Source organism: Chlorocebus sabaeus, chromosome 20 (assembly GCF_047675955.1).
Source record: "Chlorocebus sabaeus isolate Y175 chromosome 20, mChlSab1.0.hap1, whole genome shotgun sequence".
Classification (NCBI taxonomy): Eukaryota; Metazoa; Chordata; class Mammalia; order Primates; family Cercopithecidae; genus Chlorocebus; species Chlorocebus sabaeus.
Window position 1 is genome coordinate 73,209,300 of NC_132923.1, and position 26,487 is coordinate 73,235,786.

The following is a 26,487-nucleotide window of genomic DNA, read 5'->3' on the forward strand; positions in this document are numbered from 1 at the left end:
GGGCATGACAGCTGAAAAACAGCTGCATGGAGTTCTCTGAAAGTACCAGTGTCTGTCTGTCTCTTTCTTTTTCTGTCAATTTCTCTCTTTCCTCCAGCCCCCTGAACATACAGTTCTCACTGCCTAGAAAGTCCATCCCAGATACACCTACTAGCCTGGCTAACATGTTCTGCAATTACTTTCAACTTCAGTCTTATCCAGGATGCACTCCCCATGCCCTCTGTGCTTATACCACTCCCTGTGATCACGCCCCACCCTAGACTATGAGTTGTACTTCCCCAACAGGGGTTGGCCCAAAGTCAGTTGTTAAGACAGTCTGCCCAAAGAACGGCCGGGACCCAGTTGACTGACTGGAAGGTTCAGCTGACCTGCTCTGTCTACAGTCCTGTCCTCTTGGCCTTCCACTGCACAAACGACTTCACTTGGAAAGAAAGCCTTTTCCATACCACTCCAGCTCCCAGGAGGCTGTCCCCAGGAACTGTCAGGCTTTCCACTTAGCAATGAGGCCTGACCTGCCTCATTACTCCCCCTGGAACTTGGTTTCCTTTCCATAAGGTGCCTTTGGAAGAAGGTAGTAAGTGTCTGATAAGCAGAAACTGTGTCCTAACACAAACTTCACTTTACACTCAACAAATGTGAATCAGTGCCAGCATGTACCAAGCACATAAGAAGATACCAAGATGCATAAGGTGTGTCTCCTGCCCTCACAGATAAGCACAGACATACAGGTGAGGGAGACAGGCAGATAACAGTTTAATTGAGTCAGTTATATTTAGTGTATAAGCCTAGTTCTACTGGGGTATTCTGTCTAGGCTATGCCCAGACATGGGGTGCTACAATCTTCCCCTGTGGGCTTTGCCTGCAGGGAAATGTACTCAGTAGCTATGCAAGTTAGAATGGGCAGAAAACCAGAAAGAAAATCTGATCTCCTACACCACAGAACCAAGTTAGGCACCCTGAGAATAAAGCTCCCGAAGTACCCCTGTACTTCACCTTCTGTTGTCATTCATGGAGCCCTCTATGAGAAGGCCTTGTTCACCATGTGACCCAGAGTCTAACTCAGTATCCAGGATAAAGTCAAAGTTCAATAAATATTTGAGGAATGAATCAATGCAAAATGTACAAACACGAAGGACTTTTCATAAGAAAGTAAAATTAAAAGAAATTTGCAAAGTGTTAATGCCACATTTCTTCAAGTTACCACTCCTGTATGATGCATTAGCACTAGAACCTTTAAAGATAGGACAGGGAAAAAATATTGCTAACCTCTAGACCTGACCGGATCATAACTTACATATCCCCAGTGATACCAAGTTCATCATCAACCTGGTTTCCCATCAATCTTTCCCAAGCCCCCTATTTTCCTGAGGAAGGGTTCAAATGCATCGTATTCTATACTATTCAGTGACTTCACTTTCAATGTCCCAACAATTCTAAGATGGGATGGAACTGACAGTCTGCCCTCTGCCATTGTGTATAAACATGTACATAATCATCCACGGTTAGGAAGAAAAAACAGCTTTGTACCATGAGATCAACTAACAACAACAGGCTCATCCTCTCTAGTTGTCCCCATTTATCCCTGGTGTTTGTAATGCTGATCTCTGAAGAAGTGTCCTAGCTTCTGTGGTTACCATATCCAGGTGAGAAAGCTGCTGCTCCTCCAGCACAAACAGACTAATGTATACTTGGTAATGTTAGTAATATTGCAAGATTGTTCTTCAGACACTAGTGGTTTGTTTTACTCGGTGGGCCAGTCCTGAAGTTAGACTCCTTTGCACCTCCTTGCAAGCAAACTTCTTTTCTTTTGCAAAAGTGCATTTCTTCCCACAAAGACTTGGGGGTCCCAACCCTGGACTGTGGAGTAGAAGTGGTGTTGAGTCATTTCAAGAGTCCCAGACTACGCCAAGAGGTGAGGTGTGGATTCTCCATTGAGGTGGGTGGTTAAGCCGGAAAGCACTGACCAGTCACTATGATTCCAGCATCATACAGGAATTTACATCAGATACCTTTTAAAGTTCTTTCTTTTCCAACAGCAGGAATCTGTTTGTCTAAATGGAAAGTGCCAAGTGAATAGTGTTCATGAACTCATTCAACAAGAGTTTATTGAGCACCTGTTCTGTGTTGGGCTCTACGGGAGGCTCAAGGGATACAATGCAGGATAAGACACATAAGATCTCTGTCCTCATGGCACATACAGTCTAGTGGAGCCAACAGACACTAATCAAATAATCATAAGTAATTGTAAAATCACAGCTGCAACAAATACAACAAAGAAGAGGTACATGGTGCCACAAGAGTCAATAATCAGGGGATTTGGCCCACCCTGAAAGGTCAAGGAAGCGTTTTTGAGAAATTTTCTCTGCTATTGCCTGGAAAAATACAGAAATAAAGCACTCTGTGCTCAATTAAGCTATAGAATTCAAATGTTTCAAAGTTCATAGAGTTACTAATGTCTACCCTGAGAAACTATGAAAGAACTGTTGGAAACATTAACTAGCAAGGGACACGGTAGCTAAAAGTTAACTCCTCTATAAATAAGAAGATCAGGAGTTCAGTTAAGTAAGCCCAGCTGCACTCGGTCACAACAGTGGAGATCCATGGCTATGCAGCCTGGCTGTTTAAATGTTTATCTCAGAAATATTACACAACAATTTTCTTTTTTCGAAGAGAGAGAGAGAGAGAAAGAGCTTGTGATTATCCTCATGATAATGAAGTGCATTCTCTCTTTGGATATGAAATATACCAAGGAGAAGCTAAAACCATGATTGGTACTAGGTATTTGTTGAATGTGTTAATAAATGAGAACAAACTTCCACAATAGTCTAAAGTCTAATACTTTGGTTCAAAGAAATCAATTCCACAAACATAACATGAGAGACTTCCCTTGGCAAATAGTTCTAGGTAAAAACTTTAAGGGTTTAATTACCCACAACCTTACGCGGGCTAAACAGTATTATGCAACTTCCTAAAAACTAACATAAAGGAAAGTTATGTCAAGAAAAATACAGTGCCCCAATCACTAGAAATAATCATCCCACTCTACTCTTCACTTGCCAGGCCAACCCTGGAAGATTTGGGCTCAGTTCTGGGCATCACCTTCCAAGAGTGGCACTGGTAAACTCAGAAGCACCTAGAGGCTGGCGCTGAGTCTATAAACAATGTGAAATGAGGAATGACTGGAGGAAACAAAGATGGACAGCCTGAGGAAGGAAGGACCTGAGAGCTGCTTCTTGTATTTGAAGACCTGTCATGTAAGAGGAGCAGCTTGTGCCATCCTGTCTTTAGGCCTATTCCCTGCTGGTCAGCACCAGGGATTCCTACTTATCTCTGGGGCTCTGATCCCTCTTGCCCAAGGCTTCCCACATGAGTCTCTGGAAAAAAAAGTTACCATACATACTATGAAATGAAGATAATAATAATTATCATTATTGCAGTGATGATATTGTATAATATCATCATGATTATTATAAATAGTGGTAAACTATGTTTAGGCAAAACTGTACTAATAGCATTCTTTATGGCAGAATGTTCTGGAATCTTCAAATGCTAATATCATTATGAATATCCAAGATAGAGAAGTGTGGTCCAATTTTCCCACTTTTTCTTGACCCCTAGAACCCTCTCATGGAACTAGTATTCTTCCACATACCCACATGCTCTGGCAAACCTGACTCTAGACTTTTATCTTTTCACTCGGCTCAACACTGATACAAGTACATGGGAACAGGAAACCAAAGGTTTTGACACAGTTGCTACCTTCAAAGACATCTTCATTCATAAAGAATGACTGATGCCAGGCCTGAACTAGATGACACTGTGGGGAGTTTCACAGGAGAAGACCACCTCATAGGCTCATTGGGCATTCATGTAGTATCCCTCAGAATAGCATGGCACCGTGCACATTATATGAAGTAGAAAAGGACTAAGCAGTGGCCTTGTAATCTCTGATTTAAACATCTACAACTTTGGGAAATTGTCTAGCCTTTGTTGTGGAAGTTGTTCAACCCCAAGACTCATCCAGCCTACTTCATACTTTCCAATTCTGTCAAGGCAGTTCATTGCCAAGGAATATTACCACTCTCAAAAATACCAAGTTGCTTAGAACTTTGTAAATATGTACCTCCAATTTAGCAGCTCATTCTACCCGCTCTACCTCCAGACTTATAGGAAAGGAAAGGAAATCAGTATTCTGTTCTGTTTAACCTGGCATGAACTGCAACTCAGTTGCAAAGCTGAAAGAATGCTTGGTTTTGATCTTCTTTTCTTCACTAAAGCGTGACAATAGAGCACCATAGGATCAAGGTCAGTGCATTTACTTAAAAATATCGGGTAGAGGGAATAAAAGGAGAAGAGATGTAGTCACTTAACTACCTTATAACCTGGCCAGAGACTGATACATGGGACAGGGCCACACACCTGAACAGATGTTTAGAAAAGAGAGACTGATGCAGGCAGCACGAGGTAGCAGAGAAGGTCATGAAAGAGGTGGGAGTTCGGGTCAATATTTGGACAAGCAGAAAGGAAGAAGGAGAGTGCACAGAGTAGGGTCTATAGGTCTTGGGTCATCCCCCAAGAATACCATGTACCCTTCTTTCACTTGAATATTAATACAATTACACATACACCCTCAGGCACAAGGATGTATTTTTAATTTCTTGATCACCTAGCAACTTAGTTCCACCCTCACGGTCTTCCTTCACTTAGCCTTGATTATTCTGCTATAGAAAACTTGGGCCTATAAAAGAGAAAGATTTAATGCTGTGCTGAAACCTCTTCTTAAATAAAAACAAAAAACTGGCTTGCTCCACCGTATTTCTTCTCAGAAATGAAAACATCTATGAAGGTTTCTTTGACCACCGAAGGAAGAAAAATCTGTTTATCACTCTGTTTAATCCCTACAGACTCAATGACCACGCTGCCGAGGAGGCCCCCCAGCTTCCTGTCTGAGTCCAAGTGATCCTCTGAAAGTAAAATCAGCCTTTCTGGCTGAATGTGCTCACCCCTTTTCAAATGTGTACACTTCACCAGGGTTGTTATAAATAATTTGTACCTTGATTTAGGACACATCAGCTACTGTTGCTATTTCAGTGCTACCTTAGCAGTCTAAGCTTTTACTGGAAATAGTGGTTACAGGGAGGAAAATGCTAGCACAGGAGTGTGACTTACCAGTCCCGAAGCTCTCCTCCCCACAAAGGGACAGTTTGCTCGCATCCATCAAATTTCCAAAAAACTTCCAGCCAGTTGGGGTCTCATACAAAGCGATCTTTGTAGCATTAGCCACCCTTCAAAGGCATGAAATCAAAGTTACATCACAGCAGGACTGTCAGCGTAGCCATGTGAGGGACGGAAAAGGGCAACAGTTATTGTAATCAAGGGTCCCATTTAGCATTGCGCAGAGTCACACATAATTCTAAGATTGGTGGAAAATCATAAGAGAAACCTTGTGCACAATGGGCTATTATATGTGGATTTAGAGAAGGTGGAAGAAGAAAGAATTAATTCAGATCACGGAGTTTAATATTTTAGAAGAAGCATCCATAGTAAAATGTTCAGGGCTGCTGTTTAGGCTGTTTAAACCCACATTTTGGATACAGACTGCATCTATAATCAATCTATAAAGAAGAGAAGAATGGTGTTTTGATATACCCGTAATCACAGAATCATGACATACTGGGTCTGGGCAGTTAGCATTTTACAGAGAAGGAAACAGGGTCCAGAATGTTATGTGATCAGACCAAGGTCACAAAGCCAGGATGACCACCGCTCAGTATTCAGCTGCCCGGTGAGTGCTGCTTTTGTCTCATAAGAAGTCCCCCCAGGGGAAACGCCCAATGGGGTCTCCCCTATGTATTGGCTTCACCCACACTGATTAGTGGTTCCCCTTCCCTTCTAACACGTGTTTTATTTCTCTCTAGGTATCGTTAGACTACTTAAAACCTTTGAGTGACTTAGAAAAAAAAATTCCTTTCCCTTTGAACATGAAAAGTTACCTGATAAGTTCCATTCACTGTTTGAGTGAGATTTGCTTCCCAGAATGTTTGCCTTATTTCCAGGAAAACAATGTCAGCTTGCGTTCTGATATTTGAGGAAAAAATCAAATCTATGATTTTGAAAACTATGAAAGTGCAAAAAACTTTTATCTGGGTAATGAGGTACTTCAGTTATGATTCTATATGTGGATTATCAATTTTTCCAAAAATTGGAATTACACTGTTTTTGGATGACACAGAAGGTATTCTAGGACCTGACAGGCCTAACATATGATAGTGTGACCTCAAACCAGCTCATAATTTCAAATGCAGGACCTGGTGGTAGACACGCTGGGCTCAAATGCTAGCTCTAATTTGGTGGTGAGGTCTTGGACAAGACTATTAGCTTCCCTGACTTCCCATTTCCTCTTCCTTAAAATGAGGTCTGCTGTGAGGATCAATTGAGATGGTAAATATAAAAAACACTATACAAACTACAAACCACTATATGGATATTAGTGGCTATTTTCTGGTTAGCTGAAGCAAAGTCAGCACCAATTCTATAACCATCTCCCCTCTACAGAAAAAAACTGCATGGCCCAGTGGGTGGGAGCAAAGGCTCTGGGTTCAAATCCCGAGTCAGCCATTTACCAGCTGGGTGACCTCAGGTAAGTTACTTCTTTGTCCTTTGGCGTTCCCACCGGAAAAATGGTGTTAAATACAGCATTTACCTCATGGGGTTCATCTAAGAATTAATGAATTAAAACATGCAAAATATTTAGTGTCTACAACAAGGTAATGTTCAATAAATATTAGCTATTATTATAAGAGCCTAGATATATATCACAGCCTACTTTCCTCTCTGGCCTTGACCTTTTACTCATTCATTCATTCTTTACCTTTTATTCATCAAACATTTCCTGCACACCTGACATATTCTAACTAATAGTTGCCCTGGTCCTCATCTGTTATGACTTTTATTTTTCAATTTTTTAAGTATGATCTAACAAGCCACCTCAAAGCCTTTGTACAATGAAGTGATATATAAACATTCACTGTGTTTGTGTGGGCATGAGCGATCCAGTTCTGTTGAAACTCTAAAAATACTTCAAACTGCTCTTTCACCCACACTCTGTACACACTGCAAAAGGAAAGTGATCCTCCAAAATGATGTTTTGAGTATTTCCATTGTTATTCATTAACACTCAACTATTCATTCACTTTAAAAAATTATATGCCTGTGTGTGTTTGTCCTACCATGTGCCAGGCACACTATGGTCAGGCAGAGTCCAGGATGGTGAACAAGGCAGTCCTTTCTCTGCAGAAGTATACAGTCTAGCAGGGCAGGCCAAAGAGAAAACAGGCTACTAGAACACAGTGTGGTAAGTGCCAGGAGGAGGAGGCCCAGGGTGCCAAGGGAGTGTGGAGAGGGGCATCGAATCCAGAAAAAGCCACCCAGCCCCTCACACAGGAATCGCTCAGCACACTCTATGCATCAGATGCCGATGCTGAAAGGGAAGGACACGTGTTCCAGGCACAGTGAAGGGTGCAGTGAAGACTGGGACGACCCGAGACAGGAAGGCCAAGGGAATGGAGAGACCTACCGGTCCAGGGCACCACTCGTGGGCATGCTCCGTGCAAAGCCACGGACCCCGGTCTGCTGGAAATACGGAATGCTGAAGATGTTGGCAGCAATGACAGCCACAGAGTCTGAAGGGTTCACAAAGAACCCATGCTTGCCCAGAATCATGTTTCGATCCTTGGGGAGAAGAGAGGATCAAAGAAAGACCTTTTAATCAAACTAGAAGAAATCAAACTATCTTTCATGGGGGTTTTATAAAATTTAAAACCATAAAATTTGAAATTGATCTCTTTTCCATACTGCATTTTTAACACTGGGTTTTATTTTCAATGGGTTTATACAGTACCGTTGGGCCAAAGGCACCTCCATGCCAAAGAGTTAAAACTGTTTTCAATTAAAGTCCAAGCACAACCTCCTTTTGAGCTGAGTCCTCTGTTCTCCCTCCAGAGGCCGGCTCACTTTAACCTCCTAGACTTTTTCCAGACTCTGAAACCAATCATCTTTTTCCCAGGGGAGGAGAAAATGCAATGAGAGAAGAAATATTGGCTGTTTACATAGTTCGGTAGGTCTACTGGGTAAACTGTGTACCACAGTCTGTGTACCACAGTAACTGGGAGGGTGGCCAAAAAACACTCCCAGCATGTACTGCATCACAAAGATGTACACAAAACAATGTCTGCTGGAACCCCTTTAATTTCCCAACATTTTGATAAGGGAAAAATTATTTTTCAGGAAACAGTGGATTCTAGCTAATGGTAAAGAACACTAGTAACAACAAAAATATATTTTCAACTAAGTAAATGTGTACAGTACCTACCATCAGTGAGATACAGGGATATAAACCTCAGACACATCTCTTCCTTGTCCGGTACACAGTCACCCTTGTAAATGAAACAGCTTATTTCTAAACATTTTAATTGTAGAGAATGATTAAAATGTTAATTCTCTCAATATTGTCTTTATATAGGCCATGAAATTACAGCTTCAATATTCAGCTCATGTGAATGAATGAATGGGTATATTATAAGACCAAAACCTTGTCCAGAGATTAAGCAGCCAGCTGCTGGTTGAGAGCAGAAACCCACCTTAAGACAGGCATCTAGAACTCACCCAGCTCATGAAATACCAGTCATTCTATCATAACCAGAACCTAATCATCGTGCCACTGTTAGCAAGTATGGATGTCTGAAATTAAACGCGTGGGTTTCATTTCAGTGACTCCTATTCCTGTTCAAGAGGGTCTTCTAATAATTTAGCTCTGACCTTGGGTCAGAATGAGGGATCCTTAACAGTCACTCCCAGGGTCTGGCAGAAGCAGCCCACCTTTTTCCCCATCTGCAGGATCAGGCCTGGCCTGCACCAGAGTTCACTTAAATGCACTTATACCCACCCCATCTCCATCAAAGGCAGCCCCAAAATCATGCTCTCCTGACTTCATGGTCTCCACCAGGTCAGCTGCATAGGTGAGGTTGGGGTCAGGGTGGTGGCCTCCAAAGTCCTCCAGAGGAACGCAGTTAACTGCCGAGTTTGCAGGGGCACCGAGTTCTTCACAGAGGATCTTCTTTACATACGGTCCCACAACTATATACAACGTGGAATAAAAGTATGCAGAATCAGAAAATAAAAGTCCTGAAAGGATGTGAGGATTCAGGGCTGAGGTGGATGCATTCTGGGGAGAAGAATGGCATGAGAAACAACAAGAACATGTGAAATGTGTTCAGAGACTAGTGGAGAGATACACCTGACTGGAGAAGAATGTTCTCGAAAATGGAACAGTGAGAGATTATGTTGGAAAAGGTGGGGCCAGTTCATGAAGGGCAGAGTGGGGAAAAGAAAGGAAACCAACCATTATGAAGGCCCTACTGTACACCTGTGCTTTTTCATTCAGTCCTTCAGAAAAGCTCAGAAGGTGGTATAGCTTGGAGCTTAAGAGCCTGGACTCTGAAATCAGAGTGTCTGGGTTCAAATCCCAGCTCTGCTGATCATGGGCTGTATAATAATTTTGGGAAAGTTATTTAAACTCTCTGTGCCTCAGTCTCTTCCATCTGCAAAATGAGGGTCATAATGCTAACTACCTAACAGGATTGATGTAAGGATTACATGAGTTAAGAGTTATGAAGCACTGAGAATAGTCCCTGGCAGATATGTTACAAAAGTTTACATTATGATTATCACCTGCAGTTTACAGATACATTGGAATGCTGGTGTTCTGAGGTAAAGACATTTGCCCAAACTTACATGGCTAGGAAAAGTGGAAATTGGGATTCAGAGCTGTTATCTTTCTACTATGACAAGCTAGCTGACAAACTGATTAAAAAACCACAAACAGGCTGGGTACGGTGGCTCACACCTGTAATCTCAGTACTTTGGGAGCCTGAGGCAGGCAGATCACATGAGGTCAGGAGTTTGAGACCAGCCTGGCCAAGATGGTGAGACCCTGTCTCTACTAAAAAAAAAAAAAAAAAAAAAATATATATATATATATATATATATATATAAAATACACACATATATATATATGTACACACACACACACACACACACACACCCCTACACACAGATTAGCCAGGTGTGGTGGCAGGCACCTGTAATCCAGCTACTCAGGAAGCTGAGACAGGAGAATTGCTTGAACTTGGGAGAAGGAGGTTATAGTAAGCCGAGATTGCACCACTGCACTCCAGCCTGCGCAACAGGGCAAGATTCTGTCTCAAAAAAAAAGAAAACAAAAAACCCACCACCACCAACAAACAACAGGAGAAGCCAGGTACATATATTTACAGTGACATTTTATATAACCACCAAGAACACACATCTCTGAAATGCTAAGAGAGCATTTTCATCAAGGATGGTACTAATCCCAATACAGTACACGCCCCAGAGGTCAGAATACTGTGGAATAAGTGTGTACTATGAGGGGTCACCTGTTAAGCAGGTTACTGACACACCACAGAATGAGGTCAAGGCAGCCAGGGCTGTGAGGGATACAGAAACAAAAGCGTTAGAGGAACAGCCAAAAGACCTGGTGAAAAGTAGTCTTATCTCCTGACAAGCTCCTCTTACCCAATGCCCTCCTCACATGCCCATTCTCTGGCCAGCTCAGGCCTCTCCTCGTTTCCCTAATGTGACATCCATTTTTAAGCCTTCATGCCTTCGTCACAGCCACCAACCACGTGAGAATGGCCATTGCTTGATTTTTCATCACTCTAGATCTTTCTTTCATAAGAACTGAGTTGGTTGCCACTTCTTCCAGGAAAGCTTTCTTTACACCCCTAGTCAAATTATGCCTTCTTCCAACTCCAAAGAGAATACCTGAAATTCCAACTCTCATTTTGTTGGCCTGGCAGGAGTTAGTTTTTTAGAGTTTTTGTTTTGTTGTTGTTGTTTTGAGACAGAGTCTTGCTCTGTCACCCAGGCTGGGGGGCAGTGGCGTGATCTCGGCTCACTGCAACTTCCGCCTCCCAGCTTCAAGCTAGTCTTCTGCCTCAGCCTCCTGAGTAGCTGGGATTACAGGCATGTGCCACCACACCCGGCTAATTTTTGCATTTTTATAGAGACAGGGTTTTACCACGTTGGTTAGGCTGGTCTCGAACTCCCAACCCCGTGATCCGCCTGCCTCAGCCTCTCAAAGTGGGATTACAGGCTTGAGCCACCGCACCCGACCCAGGGGTTAGTTTTTTACCCACCTCATCTCCCGAAACATTGCACATTCTTTGACGAAAGTAATCTGCCCAGTTCCAGTTCCTGCCTATTCCCCAGGCATGCATGTTTCAGGTATGCAATACACATCTGTTGAATGGTTTAAAATGACAGAATCGCTTTTGTCTGAGTAAGGAAGTAGATCCATTCTATGGGAGTCCAGAGGCCAGCTGGGACCCAAGGGGAGAAGTTCCAAGGATGGAAGATTTTAGCTCACCAGGAGAAGACTTTCTAACTGTGGTTTGCAGTGTCACAGGAATCCCTGAATTGCATCACTAAAAGGGTTCAATCTCAGGCAGAAAGGCTTCTCCAAGCAGGCAGATGTATGTGTATAAGTTTCAGGGATTCTCATATACCTACATGTCTGAGAAAACCTCGTGGTTCTGGTTCACGGTGATAGCTGCCCTCTCTATGGACCTGACCACACAACCCCCGGAGGAAGAAGACAGAGCTGTACACATCCTGATGTTCCTGAATTTAATCCTCAGCTTGCTCTTGCCCTCTTCTAAGAAAAGGAGCATGTGGGGGCAGGTGAGTGGGGATGTGGGGCTCAGGAGTATGTTTACCACATCTCCCAAATGACCATCCTCTCAGAAATACATGGGGGCGTGCAGCAAGAATGTAAGGTATCCTCTGAGGGGGAGGGAGAGTCCACAACAGCAGTTGCATGTTACTCAGAACCTGATGCTTAATGTGGAAACGCTGACCTTCACACGAGCTTACCACGAGGAGTGTCTCTACTATTTTTGCTACATACAATTAGATTTTGATCTGTGTGAATATTGCTCTGGTTGCAAAATAACTCTATTTAAAAACCATCAGAGGGACTTGAGAAAAGGCTTGTTAAAGCATCATGATACACACAGAAGAGAGCGAATTCCTATCCTTGAGAGATGGGAATTGAAAAGAAATGACTGTATACCTCCATGCATAGCATCAATACGGATCTTCAGTCGGTTTGGCCCAGAAAGTAGTTCTTTCAGTGCACTGAAATCAAAGATGTTTCTCAGCATTGTAGCATATGCTTCCACCGAATCCACAATTTCCACTGTGAGAACAAGCAACATTAAAAGATGGAAGGACTAAACACATTTAGAAAGATTATATTCTGATGTGATTACATGGCTGTAAACCTGCTATTGCTATTTTAAAAGGACAATTATTGAACAGCTCAAATAATATGACTGTTAAATGATATCCAATACTATCCAATACTACCAATAGTTATCCAACACTAACAATTTTCCTGAGAGGTAAATGTTATTAGTCCTATTTGACAGATGAGGAAACTCAATGTGTGAAGGGTTAAGAAACTTGCCCACACAGCTTGGATGAGGCACACAGGGGATTTTCAACAGAGGTTGTATAAATTCTGCTAGGCCACCACAGTGCTTCCCCATTCATCATTTTGAGAGGTGTGGTTTGGTGTTACAGAGAGCAGAAAATATAATGCCTACTTTTAGTTCCTTCTCTTTTTCCAAGTCCATTGTCATCAAGACTTAATGGTACTAAGTGGAAAAAGAAATTTTTTAATGAATCACTTTTCACATGTACTGCTTAAGGAATAAAGCAAATATAAGAACTTAGTATTGTTGTTCTTGTTGAATATTCAGGGCTTCTGAACATTTTCAAAACTGTTGGATATTCAGGGGTTCTGAACATTTTCAAAATATGAAGATTTTAAGAAACTCTCTAGTGGTATCTTCTGAACCTCAAGAATGTCTTCGAGATGCATCAAAGTGGCACTTTATCTTTGTTAGTATGCAATTGTCAGCTTTCCATGAGTAAGTTCAAACAAAAAATGCAATCCATCCTTTGGCCAGGAACTAACTGACTAATAAAATGTGTTCCATAAAGTTGCAATTCAGAAGAAAGAATACACGTTAGGGCAAAATCAAAATGCAAGTCCATTGCCAATCATCTCATCCTCATTTTATTAATCTGAATACTTTTATAAATGTTTATTCTGTCAATTATTATAATACCTGGCATTCAACAACAAAATGTTAGCCACAACTGCCTATGTAGAGAGTTGCAATTTGGTCCCCCCAAAATGGTCTGATTGATTTTACTGAATGAGGACAACTAAAATGGAAAATGTAGGCTTGTGAATCATTCAAACCTGAGTTGAAGTCTTGGTTTTGCCATTCATTGACTATGACCTTGAGCCTGTTACTTAACCTCTCTCAGCCTTTGTTTCCTCATCTGTAATAATGAATGCTGACAGTGCTGCCCTGACAGATCTACTGTGAGAATAAAATGGATTAATGTGTGTAAAGACCCTGGTATGTAGCAAGAAGTCAATAAAAGTTAACTATGAATGTAATCTTACAGGTCTTCTAGTCAAGGCATGAAAACTAATGCCTAGAGTATTGGAAATGACTTACCCGATGTCATGCAGCTGATCCCTGGCAGGGCCCAGGGAGCCCAGGTCTCTGGACTCCCAAACCTAATTCTAGACTCGTTAATTAACTAACACTTGCAAAGCTCACAGACCACTCAAGGAAGTCTTTCCAAAGCTGAAGAGCCTGTACTAAAATGTTGAAAGAAAAATCGCTCAATGTGGAAATAGGAGTGGGCAGAAAGAGGAGGAAAGTAAACATGCCTGTGAAGGGTTTGAACTTATTTTCCAAGTCAAACTGCTGCTTTCCAAGAACACCAAGGTCTACTTTCAGATCAGGGCAAATTGCATATTCTTCAATTGTCTTGCTGATTTGGAAAATTTTATCAGTTATTGCTTCTGGAGCAGGACCTGGAAATCAAACCGCAAACAGTGGGTCACTTCATGCAGCTCACATGGAAATACAAAGAATCCAAAGCTCATCAGTTCCTCTTCACTAGCACATCTACCATTTCATCATTCAGCCAGCAAAGTGGCAGAATTTTTCTAAAAGAAAATATCATGTTAGGGATGAGTTGTACATGGCTCTTCATATTCAGGTACAGTCAAATGAGAAGCATTTCACTGTCACTGAAATGAAGCAAAGAGCACCCCCCAGCCCCCTACAAAGGATCAGAACCAAAACCTTGGTCTCCCCAGGCTCCAGCTATTGGTTTATCCTACTGAAGATAAACTTACCTGTCCTCAAAATGACAGCAAACTCACCTCCATTAGAAATATTGAATTTGATTCCAAAATCTCCATTGGGGCCTCCTGGGTTGTGGCTGGCTGTCAGAATGATCCCACCAATGGCTTTGATTTTTCTAATGATGCAGGATACAGCAGGGGTGGAGAGGATTCCATTCTGTCCAATAACCAAGCGACCAATCTAGGAGAAGAAATCCAGAACACACTCTTTAACATCAATACATCCAGAGTCACTGCTCAGAAACAACACCAAGATAACAGGCAGATGGACAAAATAATAATAATAATAATAATAATAATAATAATAATAATAATCTGTTGGACAAGAAAAGATTTTATTTAATAAAAATCTACAGCTTGGATGTCTCCACCATATTACTGAAGCAGAATCAGCAATGTTGAACAAATTCCTTCAGATGGTTTTTGGGACTTTGTAGTTTTAGAAGAGTGTGTGGTCTGTGTGCACTAGAAGGCTCTGGCATGAAAACACAGCATATTAAAAAGAGCCTTTCCAGATCAGGTTCACAATTTGGATGCATTGAAAGAATATGAGAAAACCCAAATTTTTATCCAATTCAATCATACTTTCAATCCACAATGGGAGAAAAGAAAAGGTTTAGCTAGTTAAAGGGATTCTGCCCAAAGACAAGGCTTTTTTAAAGTAAAAATCTTTTTGAAGTAAAAAAGGCAAATTTTATGGCAAGATTATTGAAAAATGACTCATCAATTTATCTTTCCAGTCAAGCTTGGCTTTTTCATATAGTGGGTTTCCTCAAAGCAAGACACACCTACTCCTGTTACAGTGTACCTGGGTTACCTCCTGGGCCTAAGACAAGAATGCTGGAGTTATTCCTGAGTAAACCAGTCAGAACTACCTACATGAAAGGGCGACAGGTGGGACTTCTGTTGCGTTCTTAACTTACCTTCCCATAGCTCTTACAGATGGTATCAGTACCGCTCCTAAATCTTTTTTGCTAAAATGACAGTAATTTATATCTGTTTCAACATGACTAAGGTTGGAAAAGAAGGTTGAGGTGCTGCAGTTCCTCTTAAAAAACAGGAATGTTTTTTACATTTTCCGTTTGTTATTTCTTTTTGCTTCACCCAAGATAAATATGATTGAAGAAACAACTTGATGGTGGAAGATGTGTTTCTAATGCTGAGAATGTCCATGAGATACCTGGATTTCCTGGGGAGAGTTTCTCTGGGACTGTTGGCTGTGCCACCCTTCCATAGCTCATTGAAAACTGTCAACCACCTCCCAGGAAGCAGCTGGTTCACTTTGTTACCTCTTGGCTCTCATATGTTGATCTCTGAACAATTTTTGTTGTAGCTCCCCTAATACATTGGTTATATCCTGCCTTCCCCAGGAAATGGTAACCACCAGGGTGGATGCTGTCAGTAGGTTGCTTTTTAGACTATAGGAACCTGCAGATAATGTGGAATCAATAATGATGATTGTTACTGAGCTACAGAGTGCTTTCTACATCCCATGGCACTTTTGATCCGTTCCCACATTTGCTCCTCCCAAGGACCACTGCAAACATGAGGAAGCTGAGGTCCAGAGTTACCATAATCCTGCCCATTCATTCATTCTTGCCTCCATCCAGCAGCAATAATAACAAGCATTAATGGAAAGGTACTATGGCAGACACTGGCATAGATGACATGACAAGGCCACACAGCACATTAGTGGCCACGGTGGGGGAAAGTATTGAAACCTCCTGACTCAACACAGTGACATTTCACCTTCCAGCAGTTTCCAGTGTGGTTGTGATGAGAATAAAAGCCTATATTCAGGCAGTTCCAGAATGTCCATAGGAGGGGTTTAGGGGTGGCTTGTTGAGTTGTATTTACACACCAAGCACACCAATTTTTATATAGATTATATTTGGTGTGGAAGGAGAGGCTGATGATATTAAGCTACACCACCCATGTCACCCCTTAATTCTACCATTCCTTATGGTGAGATTTGCAATGGTTCCAGGCTGAGGGGATTATGCCAGGGGTAAGAGTAAGAAGAAAATCTGAGAGATAGAAGCAAGATAGCTTCTCTCTCGAGCCCAAGAAGAGGTACATCTGGTGGAAGAACTCCCCTTCCAGATCAGGCTCTTTCTTGGGAATCACGCTCAGGAATATTGCTCTCGATTGGATACAGGGGAGACACTGCTCTATTACCCTCCTTCCCTTAAAGATGCCTGGACCACTGCAACAGCTCCTAACTCAATCTCCCCTGCCTCTCTCCCACATGAGTCTCTCTTGCTCAACCCTGGCTGGATCCATCTGACCTACTCAAACCCATCTAGTTCATCTTTCTAAGCCATAATGCTGTGTCTCTTTTCTGACCCCAAAACCTTCCCAGAAATTCTACTTCTAGGTATACACCTGAAGAATTGAAAGCAGGACGTAGACAGATGCTTAAACACCAATGTTCATAGCAGTATTACTCACAAAAGTCAAAGGGTGGAAAGAATGCTAACGTCTACCATGAGGTGAACGGATAAACAAAATGTTGTGTATACATAAAGTGGAATATTATTCAGTCTTAAAAGTGTGTGTGTGTTTTGGGGGGGGGGGTCCTGCCATATGCCACAAGATGGATGAACCTTGAGGACATTATGCTAAGTGAAATTTGTCATACAGCATTTCTCACAAAAGACAAATTGAGCCGGGCGCGGTGGCTCAAGCCTGTAATCCCAGCACTTTGGGAGGCCGAGATGGGCGGATCACGAGGTCAGGAGATCGAGACCATCCTGCCTAATAACACGGTGAAACCCCGTCTCTACTAAAATATACGAAAAACTAGCCAGGCGAGGTGGCGGGCGCCTGTAGTCCCAGCTATTCCGGAGGCTGAGGCAGGAGAATGGTGTGAACCCGGGAGGCGGAGCTTGCAGTGAGCTGAGATCCGGCCACTGCACTCCAGCCTGGGCAACAGAGCAAGACTCCGTCTCAAAAAAAAAAAAAAAAAAAAAAAGACAAATTGAAAACTGTCAACCACTCCACTACCAACCACCTCCCAAGAAGCAGCTGGTTCACTTCAGTTACCTCTTGGCTCTCATATGTTGATGTCTGGACAATTTTTGTTGTAGCTCCCCTAATATATTGGTTATATCCTGCCTTCCCCAGGAAATGGTAATCACCAGGGTGGATGCTGTCAGTAGGTTGCTTTTTAGACTGTAGGAACCTGCAGATAGTGTGGAATCAATACTGATGATTGTTATGGAGCTACAGAGTGCTTTCTACATCCCATGGCACTTTTGATCCGTTCCCACACTTGCTCACATTTGTAACAAAAGACAAATGCTATATGATTCCACTTACATGAGGTATTTAAAGAAGTCAACACCATAGAAACACAAAGTACAATGGTGGTTGCCAGCGGCTCAGAAGAGGGAAGGATGGGGAATTGTTCAATGAACATAGACTTTCAGTTTGGCAAGATGAAAAATTTCTAGAGATATGCTGCACAACAATGTTTCGTTAACATTACTGAATCATACACCTAAAAATGGTTAAGATGGTAAATTTTATTATGTGTTTTTACCACAATTAAAACTTTTTAAAGAATTTGTCACTGTACTCTAAGATGACATTGCAATCTATAGGTATGGATGTGACTGGAAGGACATATATAGGATAATTTTTTTTCTTTTCTTTTTTTTTTCTCATGTGACTGCCAGATCATAAGGATATTTTTTAACTCAAAAAAAAAAAAAAAGGGGAATAAAATTCTGACACATTCTACAGCCTGGACAAGGCTTGAAAACATTTTGCTAAGTGAAATAAGCCAGATGCAAAAGGACAAGGATTGTCTGATTCTGCTTCTATGAGGGAACTAGAATAGGCAAATTCATCGAGACAGAAAGTAGTACAGAGGTTACCAGAGGCTGGCGGGAGTGGGAATGGGAAATGATTGTGTAACAGGTACAGAGTTTCTGTATGGGATGATTTTTTTAAAAAGGTTCTGGAGATGGATAGTGGTGATGGTTGTACAACATTGTGAATGTAATTAATGCCACTGAACCATACACTGAAAATGGTTAAAACGGTAAATCTGATGTTACGTATATTTTACATTTCCTGGCCCCCAAGGTAGAGACAACTCCCTCAGCCAGGCACTAAGAGTCCATTCTCAAATGGCCTCCCCTGCCTGCCTTCCTTTCCCACGACTTCCTTCCTTAAAACTCACGCCTCCCCGCCAAAATGGGTACTTCGTTGTTCTCCAAACATCTAATAGTCAAACACGGCAAGGAGTAAACTTTAAATATTCTTTTTAACTGAAAACAGGGCTTGGTATTTTCTTAGGTTTCATTAAAAAACCAAGTTCCATTTTCTTTGTCCTGTAATCATGCACATGGGTCCTGCTCTTACCTCTAAACTTACCTCTCAGTAGAGAGCTCTGGGGACTGAATGAGATATCAATATTCTAAAAGGGGCCCATCAATATCTTATTTTGTGCAAGAAAATGTCCTTCAAAAGCAGAGAGCTCTATATAAATAAAAATGAAGAGAAACTTATAACCCATAAATGCACCAGATAAAGTATGGTAAAGGGAAAAAAATAAAATGGTCTCCATTTAGCTCAGTGGGCTGAAAAGCCCTCCAAGAATCAGCTTGTGGGCACAGTGGCTATTAATGAAGATGAGAAAGGAGCATTGACTTTTGTCAAAATCTGTGGCAATAATTATCCTCCCTTTAGATTTCCTCCCTGCAGCCCTACCCACAATCAAAGGCATGTTAAAACAGTCAGAATGTAGGATATGTTAGACAGAGAAGAAATCAAACCCTTTAAAATTTCATAGGTTTAAAGTGCATCAGATTGAAGTGCTTTATCGGTCCACTAATGTTTTAAGCAATTCAGTTGGTTAGCATGACTGTTTTAAATGCAGTGCTATCTTTAATAAGGTGGCTCTCACCTCTAAGCTTACCTTGAAAAGACTTGAAAATATTCTTGGGCTGCCAACAGCTCTAACAAATAGGTAGCTACCATATTTAGTCAATTATTATCATTTAAATGTATTATTTAGTAAACCTTCAGAGGACAAATCTGAGAAAGTCTGTAGAGTCTGCCTGAATTACACATTCCTACCACCTCTTCCACATCCTTCAGCTCCACACAAAAATGAAATGGAGCCAAATATATCACAGCAAAGGGGACAGGGTACCAGATCCACTCAACAGTCTAGATATATGCGGAGAAATAATGTTCCATTCGTTCCCTCTCCAAAGATTAAAAGCATCTTAATACCATTCCCTTTGCAGCTCTCCTCAAAGAAAAAATTTATGGCATGTCACATTTTATCTTAAAAATGTGTATGCTTCATAATAATTTCATATTTGAGTGCTTTATCAGCAACTTTTACATGAGAGGCATTCAGATTCTGAAACTGAGTATCAGGAAAACTCTCATTATAAACAATAGGATCTACAAACACTTTTAAATTTCGTGTGGTGGTACATTTTATTTTGTTTTGCTTTGTTTTAATTTAGCTTTTGCAAACATACCTGCTCAGCGTATTTTGAAAATACACTGAAAATGAATGTCTAACACATTTAGTTGCAATACTAAATTTTATCTTGTCAGAATCAGAATCTCTTCCAGAGAAGAAATACAACAGATTTTAAAATTTGCGGGTACTGAAGGACTATGTGCTCCAACTAATTGCTAATCATTATCTAAAACACTAAAAATATATTTTTGGTCCCTGAGAGGAATTTGCAGAGCAAAAACATCAATGTTCTGATGCCCACCTTCCTGTAAACCAGTGGGCTGTGCGAACTGTTAGATTATCAAGATCAATGCTTTCTGGTACAATATTCCTTCTCATTTGCTTAATCCAGCCAACACGGTTTTTCATGATGCAGAGGTTTAGCAGAGCCTCCTCATACTATAGTCTTACAGGAGTTATTATCTCTACCCTGCTGCACAAATTCACCGTGCACAGGGCTTCTTTGTGTCCAAGGTCATTATAAGCAGGTGCCCCTGTAACAGGTCCTCTCGAAAGGCTCACACCTAACATTTTCCAACCTCCTCCTAGCATTTCTGCATGACTACCAGGATCCATAAACAACAGCATGCCCTGGCTTTTGTTTTCCTGTTTGACAAGTGACTGAACTTCAACAAGAACGCCATTGAAAGAAAACAAAATCCTCTTCTCTCCACCATTCAGTAGAGCCCTCTTACATAGGACAGGGTGCCCCTTGAAGCTAGTTAGAATGTAGATAAAACAGCTTAAGACCGGCAGTGTGCTTTAAATGTCTAAAAAGCAACAGGTACTTTGTCGAGCAACAGAACAGAGCATAATACCTAAGAAGCTGAACTTAACATTCCTGTATCCCGGTGTGGTTAATGTAATTTCTCAAGTATTTTCACAACATACAATCACTGAAGTTACAATGAAACTTAACCGGATGTTAGTAGAATTGAAGTGTATACCACATATAAATCCTTGTACATTTGTATACTTCTGTAAAATTAAGAGGTTATTTGGAGAGCCAGAAACATAACAATACTTATCATATACCCACCCCATTGGCAGCTGCCATCTGCACTATCGTTTCTATTGCTGATTTATTAAAATACCGCCCATCTCCACCAACCACCAGTGATGATCCCTGGCGATCTTTTAGGTCTATGGAAAAGAATATACTCTGAATGAAATTCTCCAGATAGCATGGCTTTTCCTCAAAATAATAGGTTTTCTTCCGTAATCCACTTGTTCCTGGTTTCTGATCGTGGTAGGGAGCTGTAGCAAAAGTCAACAAAGGGAGAGGACCTTCTTCCATTTTTCTATATGTCCCAGAAATCCATTCTTCAAAATCACTCATCCTTCACTTCCACCGACTGGCTCAGTGAGGGTGTCCAGGAAAGCAGTCAAGGGACTCCAAAACAGGTCTGTCCAACCTGAAGCTGCAACAGTGTCGTATGAGTAACTAAAATAGAGGGTTTGCCTGGACGATCACTCTCAATGAGAAAGCTTGGTTAATTCCTTGTTGTTGTCCCTTGTGAACAAGTTAAGGGCCACACACCCACTCGCACCCACACACAAAGCAGGTCTTCAAAGTTGTTTTGATGAGGACACTTCTGCCCACTTAAACAAGCCAAATACCCTTCAATTATTTTTGTCTCATTTCCCCGTTAGGGTAGCGATAGCTCCAAGGAGTGCTGCATGCAGCCGACTTCAGTTGTAAACACCAGGTGGCTGCCAGGCTCTACAATCAGAGCCCAGGCAAAGAGGGCAAAAGCAGTCCCACGAAGCAGGTTTGTGAACAAGACACCCTGGTGTGGCTCTCACTGCTCCTGCCACCCCTTAAACCAGAGCCTCTCCGGGCATTCATCTCTGAGAAGGCCATCTGCAGCTAGAGTTGCTCCATGCCACCTAGCAAGCTAAAGGTCAATCTTAAAATGGAAGTGAGGGAGCTCAAGTTACCCCTGGTTTTCTTACATCACTGTCATTTTGATACCTAAGAAATTTTTTTTACTGCACACATGCAATCTATCAGGAAAAAAATCGTCTAACAGATTTATTCATTGGCCACCAAAGATTTAACAAAATAGTGTTCAGTTCTAGAAAAACAGATACCTCCAAAGTTGCCCTGAATAACCAACAGCTTGGTCATTCCTTTGAATATACAAAAAAGCAGGCATGAGGATGCACCAAGTCCTTAAAAATGTAAGTAAAACACGGAGAAAAAATATATATGTTTTTCTGAGTGCACAGGGTTGGATCAAGTTATTATTTAGAAAAATAATGTGAACATAAGATTAATTTTTAAAATTTTCTCAGTTTTAAGTGTACTTGACTTTTAACAAAATGTTTTTAGGGAAGCAGTTTAAGTCCTTTGTATCTGAAGAATCTAGGATGTTTAAAAACATTTTACCTAAATAAATTTCATATCTAATTCCATTTAATCCCTAAGATTTTATTAATGATCTATTTAAATACAAACATGTGTGTTCTCAGCCAGCCATGGTGGCTCACACCTGTAATCCCAGCACTTTGGGAGGCCGAAGTGGGCGGATCACCTGAGGTCAGGAGTTCGAGACCAGTCTGTTCAACATAGTGAAACCCTGTCTCCACTAAAAATACAAAAATTAGCCAGGCGTGGTGGCATGCACCTGTAGTCCCAGCTACGTAAGAGGCTGAGGCAGGAAAATTGCTTGAACCTCGGAGGCTGAGGTTGTAGTGAGCCAAGATTGTGCCATTGCACTCCAGCCTGGACAACAGACCACGCATGCACTGAGGAATCAAGGTTTTCGAGGGAAAAGTGAATCATCCCTTGAGCAACAAAATCTGAGTCTTTTTATACTAACTTGTCAAGCAGCATCTGAAAGTAGACAGGCACTGGTAGCTGCCAACTGCCCTCTGTCAAGAATGTGCCTGTGTTCCAGGGCTGCTCTGCAGAAGACCAGCAGGAATAATGGGCTCACGAGTGGAAAGTAGGCCACTGGCAAGGGAGCCTGGTCCCCTTCAAATGACAAATGGGCCTGGCCCATGTGCAGGAAATACCTCGAGACATAACATTAACACAATTCACAAAACACATCTATTACGTTGAAAACCTGTCAGGCAAAAGACAACTACTTTTTATAGCTTATTTTGGGCTCTTAATTTGTTTTAAAAAGTCAAATTCTTTAGAAATTAATTGAAAAAGCAAGCATGCTTTATTAACAGTTTACATAACCACTGTTTTTCTACTACAAATGATTTTCTAAATTCCTATTTTGTAAGTTCTGTGCCAAGTTTTCTCTGGTTTTATATGGGCTTGTACATTAGGCTGGCATGTGTGTCTTGACATATTCGATAATAGATCCAGATTTATGAAATATCACTCCAATAATCTTCTCTTTGGAATAACAGAGCAACCAACCACGTAATTGGTAGTTTTCTTAATGAGATCTTGAAATCCCAGGGTAAATGTGGGGGTACTTGGGCACAAGGATGTTCCCACATCCCATACCAAAGCCTCTCTGCCCACAGAATATACCACACTGCAGCATGGTCTCTGCTGGCAGCCTGCCAGTCTCTCAGTGACGTTCTTTCTGAAGGCAGAACTATGAGAGCAACATTTTAAGCAATGACGCATGCCAGGCATGGTGTTTGTCAATATGCAATACTACACCAAAAGGACATCATCCTTGCCCTAGAAAAGCTTCTATTCTAAAAATGGGCCTGATCGTAATTTTATGAACACTACAGAATTCAACCCCATATAAAAATATTACCAGAAGCAGCAATGTTAGATGGACTGTGAAGTATAGTAAAAAAGAAGAGACATTAAAAACATTAAGCTTCCTAAGACACTCAGACTAAGTGGGGCAGCTATTAAGAAACTCATTTGTTTCAGCTCTCCAGCAAAGGTTGAACTTCATCTTCAGAAGCGTTACTGTCGAGCATAGCGAACCCAATTTGGCCTAATGAATTCGCCTGCATTGCCAGTACTCCTTCACAATGACACAAATTACATTTAAACCATATGGGGGATTTAAGGATTACTCCCTTCAGACAAGGAGCTTTCATACTGGTCTTGGGCCCAATCAATTTCACAATGGCAGAGTTATGAACCCCTTCGCTTACAGCCTCACAAAGACTCCAGCTCCCATTCGCATCAGCAGTGATACCTTCCCAGTAGAACACAGCAGAAACCATAGACTTACCAATCCTTTATTCACTCTTTCTTTTCTATGTTTCTCTAAAAAATATTTAATTGGCCGGGCGCGGTGGTTCAAGCCTGTAATCCCAGCACTTTGGGAGGCCGAGACGGGCGGATCACGAGGTCAGGAGATCGAGACCGTCCTGGCTAACATGGTGAAACCCCGTCTCTACTAAAAAATACAAAAAACTAGCCGGGCGAGGTGGCGGCGCTTGTAGTCCCAGCTACTCGGGAGGCTGAGGCAGGAGAATGGCGTGAACCCGGGAGGCGGAGCTTGCAGTGAGCTGAGATCCGGCCACTGCACTCCAGCCTGGGCGACAGAGCAAGGCTCTGTCTCAAAAAAAAAATAAAAAATAAAAAATATTTAATGGACAGTTAATAATGATGTCCCAGGCCCCATAGGAGGGCTGGCCTGAATGGGTTCACCTCTTCACACTGAGTTCTTTTTTAGCAAATGCCCCAGGAGTGGGCATAAGGGATGGACCTGATAACCTTATTTCCAGGCATAAGCACTAGAAAGGAAGGCAGAAATTTGGCTTAAAGCAGCAGGGTTAATCAGACCCCCCAACTCAAGGCCCTATGGTTGTGATAGCTGCAGATGCCTGTTACAGACGGCTTGAAGTTTGTCCCCAAGAGTGGAAAACAGTCATTCATTTCTCCAGCCACCAGTAACTAAGCAGGTAGTAAATGCTCAGCCCCAGGCAAGGCACTGCATTCTAATGGAAAGGGCACAGGTTCAGCGGCCAGACACAACTAGGGCTCAAATCTTTCACTGTAAAATGTATGAGAGGTACAATCTACAGCAAGTTACTTAACTCATCTGAGCCTATAAAATGGGGACAGCTCTGAAGGTTGTTCAGAAAATTGAAAACAGGTCACATGTGAAAACACCCAGTACTGTGCCTGGTAGAAGGTAAATCACTGTCAGCCCCTCGTCCCTCTGGGCCTCAATTTCCTCATGAAATGATACCTCTCTCCCAAGGTTTTTGTGAAGGTTGCCTCACTGAATGTCTAGGAAAGCCTTTGTGAACTGGAAAATGATGTAAAGATACAAATTTTTTTTTTTTCACATTCTGAGTGGGGTTGGAGATAGAAACAAAGGTGGATGGGCCTCTGTTCTCACAAAGTTCACATCAGAAAGGAGCCATCACAGTGTGGTGGCCTTGGTGCTATCCTGAAGGTGTATTTACAGAGTTGTGGCTCTCAAGAGGTTGCAGTGAGAAGGATGAGACTGGAGAAATAGTTGGGGCAAGTCTATGGAGCCTTGTGAACTGTACTAAACTTTATTTTGTAAGTGCTGCAGAGCTATGGAAATTTTCAAGCAAAAAGAATATAAACCAATATGTTTTTGGAAAATTGACTGGCTAGCAGTGGTGCCTTGAATAGCTTGGAGAAGGAAGACTGGAAAAAGATTAACCAAGGCTTGCAAAAAGGGTTCCATCCTTAGCTGGGTTGGCTTTGAGGGTCCCAGTCAATGTGATCTTGTCCAGCACTGTTCCTCTGCCAGCTTTCTACATACAACTTCAACTTTGAGTTCTTGGCCCAGTTGGAGCACTGATTTTTTTTCCCTCTCTCCTACCGTGAAGATACTCCTTGAACAACCTCTTTCCTCTGACCCTTTTTCATACTGTGCTTTCTACTCATCCCCTCCCTTCTCTGAGAACTGTCCCCCAACTATTCCGTGAGAGTGAAGGCCTGGGGCCATGTCTCTACTCCAGGACCCTGACTCCAGGCCATGAGCAAAAGGGGCAGATACCTGACTAAAGCTGGACCACTCATGTTTTCTCTCCTTGGAATCTAGAATTGGGACTCAAAAGTGTACTAGTCAGATTAGGTTAGCCCTTGACCCAGAAAGACAGGTAAACTTATGAGCTGTGGGGCAAGAACAGTTGAGTCATGAGAATATCCACAGAACTGCTACTGACAGCCTGACAATATGTGAGAGTCCGTGACAGCTATGCAGGATCCAACTCTGGATCACTCATACATCTCTTAAGAGTTGTGGATCCAATGTACGGGAAGAATCAGAAAAGAATTCGAAATAGAATCAAGCAAAAAATAGGTTAGATGAATCTTCTCACATAGGTAGGGCTTGCAGATTCATCAGACCTGAGAATCGGGGAACAGGGGCTGGGAACACAAGCCACTGGAGACTTCCTTTTGGCGCTGGTATTCTGGACTCGGTGCCTCCACATCCAGACCCTTGGCCAAGCCACACCTCACCCAGCTGGTGTCACCCCAATTCAACTGGAAAGGTAACCCCTCATCGCTTCACGTGAGAGAATGGTTTTTTAAGTTGGCATTTTAAAATGCACTTTCTTAAAATTAAGTGTACAGATGATGAATTATATCACATAGGATACAAATAATAAAATAAACATAGTATTAATATTTTTGGAATAAGTGAGGGAAAACTAGGTATATTTGGTATTTGAAATACATTTAAGAAATGTGGGATATGAGTTTATCTAAAGATTAGCCGTGTGGTTCCAGTTC

The 26,487-nt window shown here is 41.8% G+C and overlaps 1 protein-coding gene across 1 annotated transcript in view; it reads right to left on the bottom strand.

The window, feature by feature from the left end:
- Window positions 1-26,487, bottom strand: part of PGM1 (phosphoglucomutase 1) — a 66,459-nt gene that overhangs the window by 16,356 nt on the left and 23,616 nt on the right. Inside the window, exons 2-7 of the mRNA XM_007978463.3 lie at window positions 14,357-14,519; window positions 13,856-14,002; window positions 12,173-12,298; window positions 8,945-9,135; window positions 7,577-7,731; window positions 5,170-5,285 (exon numbers count right to left, since the gene is read on the bottom strand). Of these exons, the coding sequence (XP_007976654.1) occupies window positions 5,170-5,285; window positions 7,577-7,731; window positions 8,945-9,135; window positions 12,173-12,298; window positions 13,856-14,002; window positions 14,357-14,519 (898 nt within the window). The remainder of the gene's footprint in view (window positions 1-5,169; window positions 5,286-7,576; window positions 7,732-8,944; window positions 9,136-12,172; window positions 12,299-13,855; window positions 14,003-14,356; window positions 14,520-26,487) is intronic.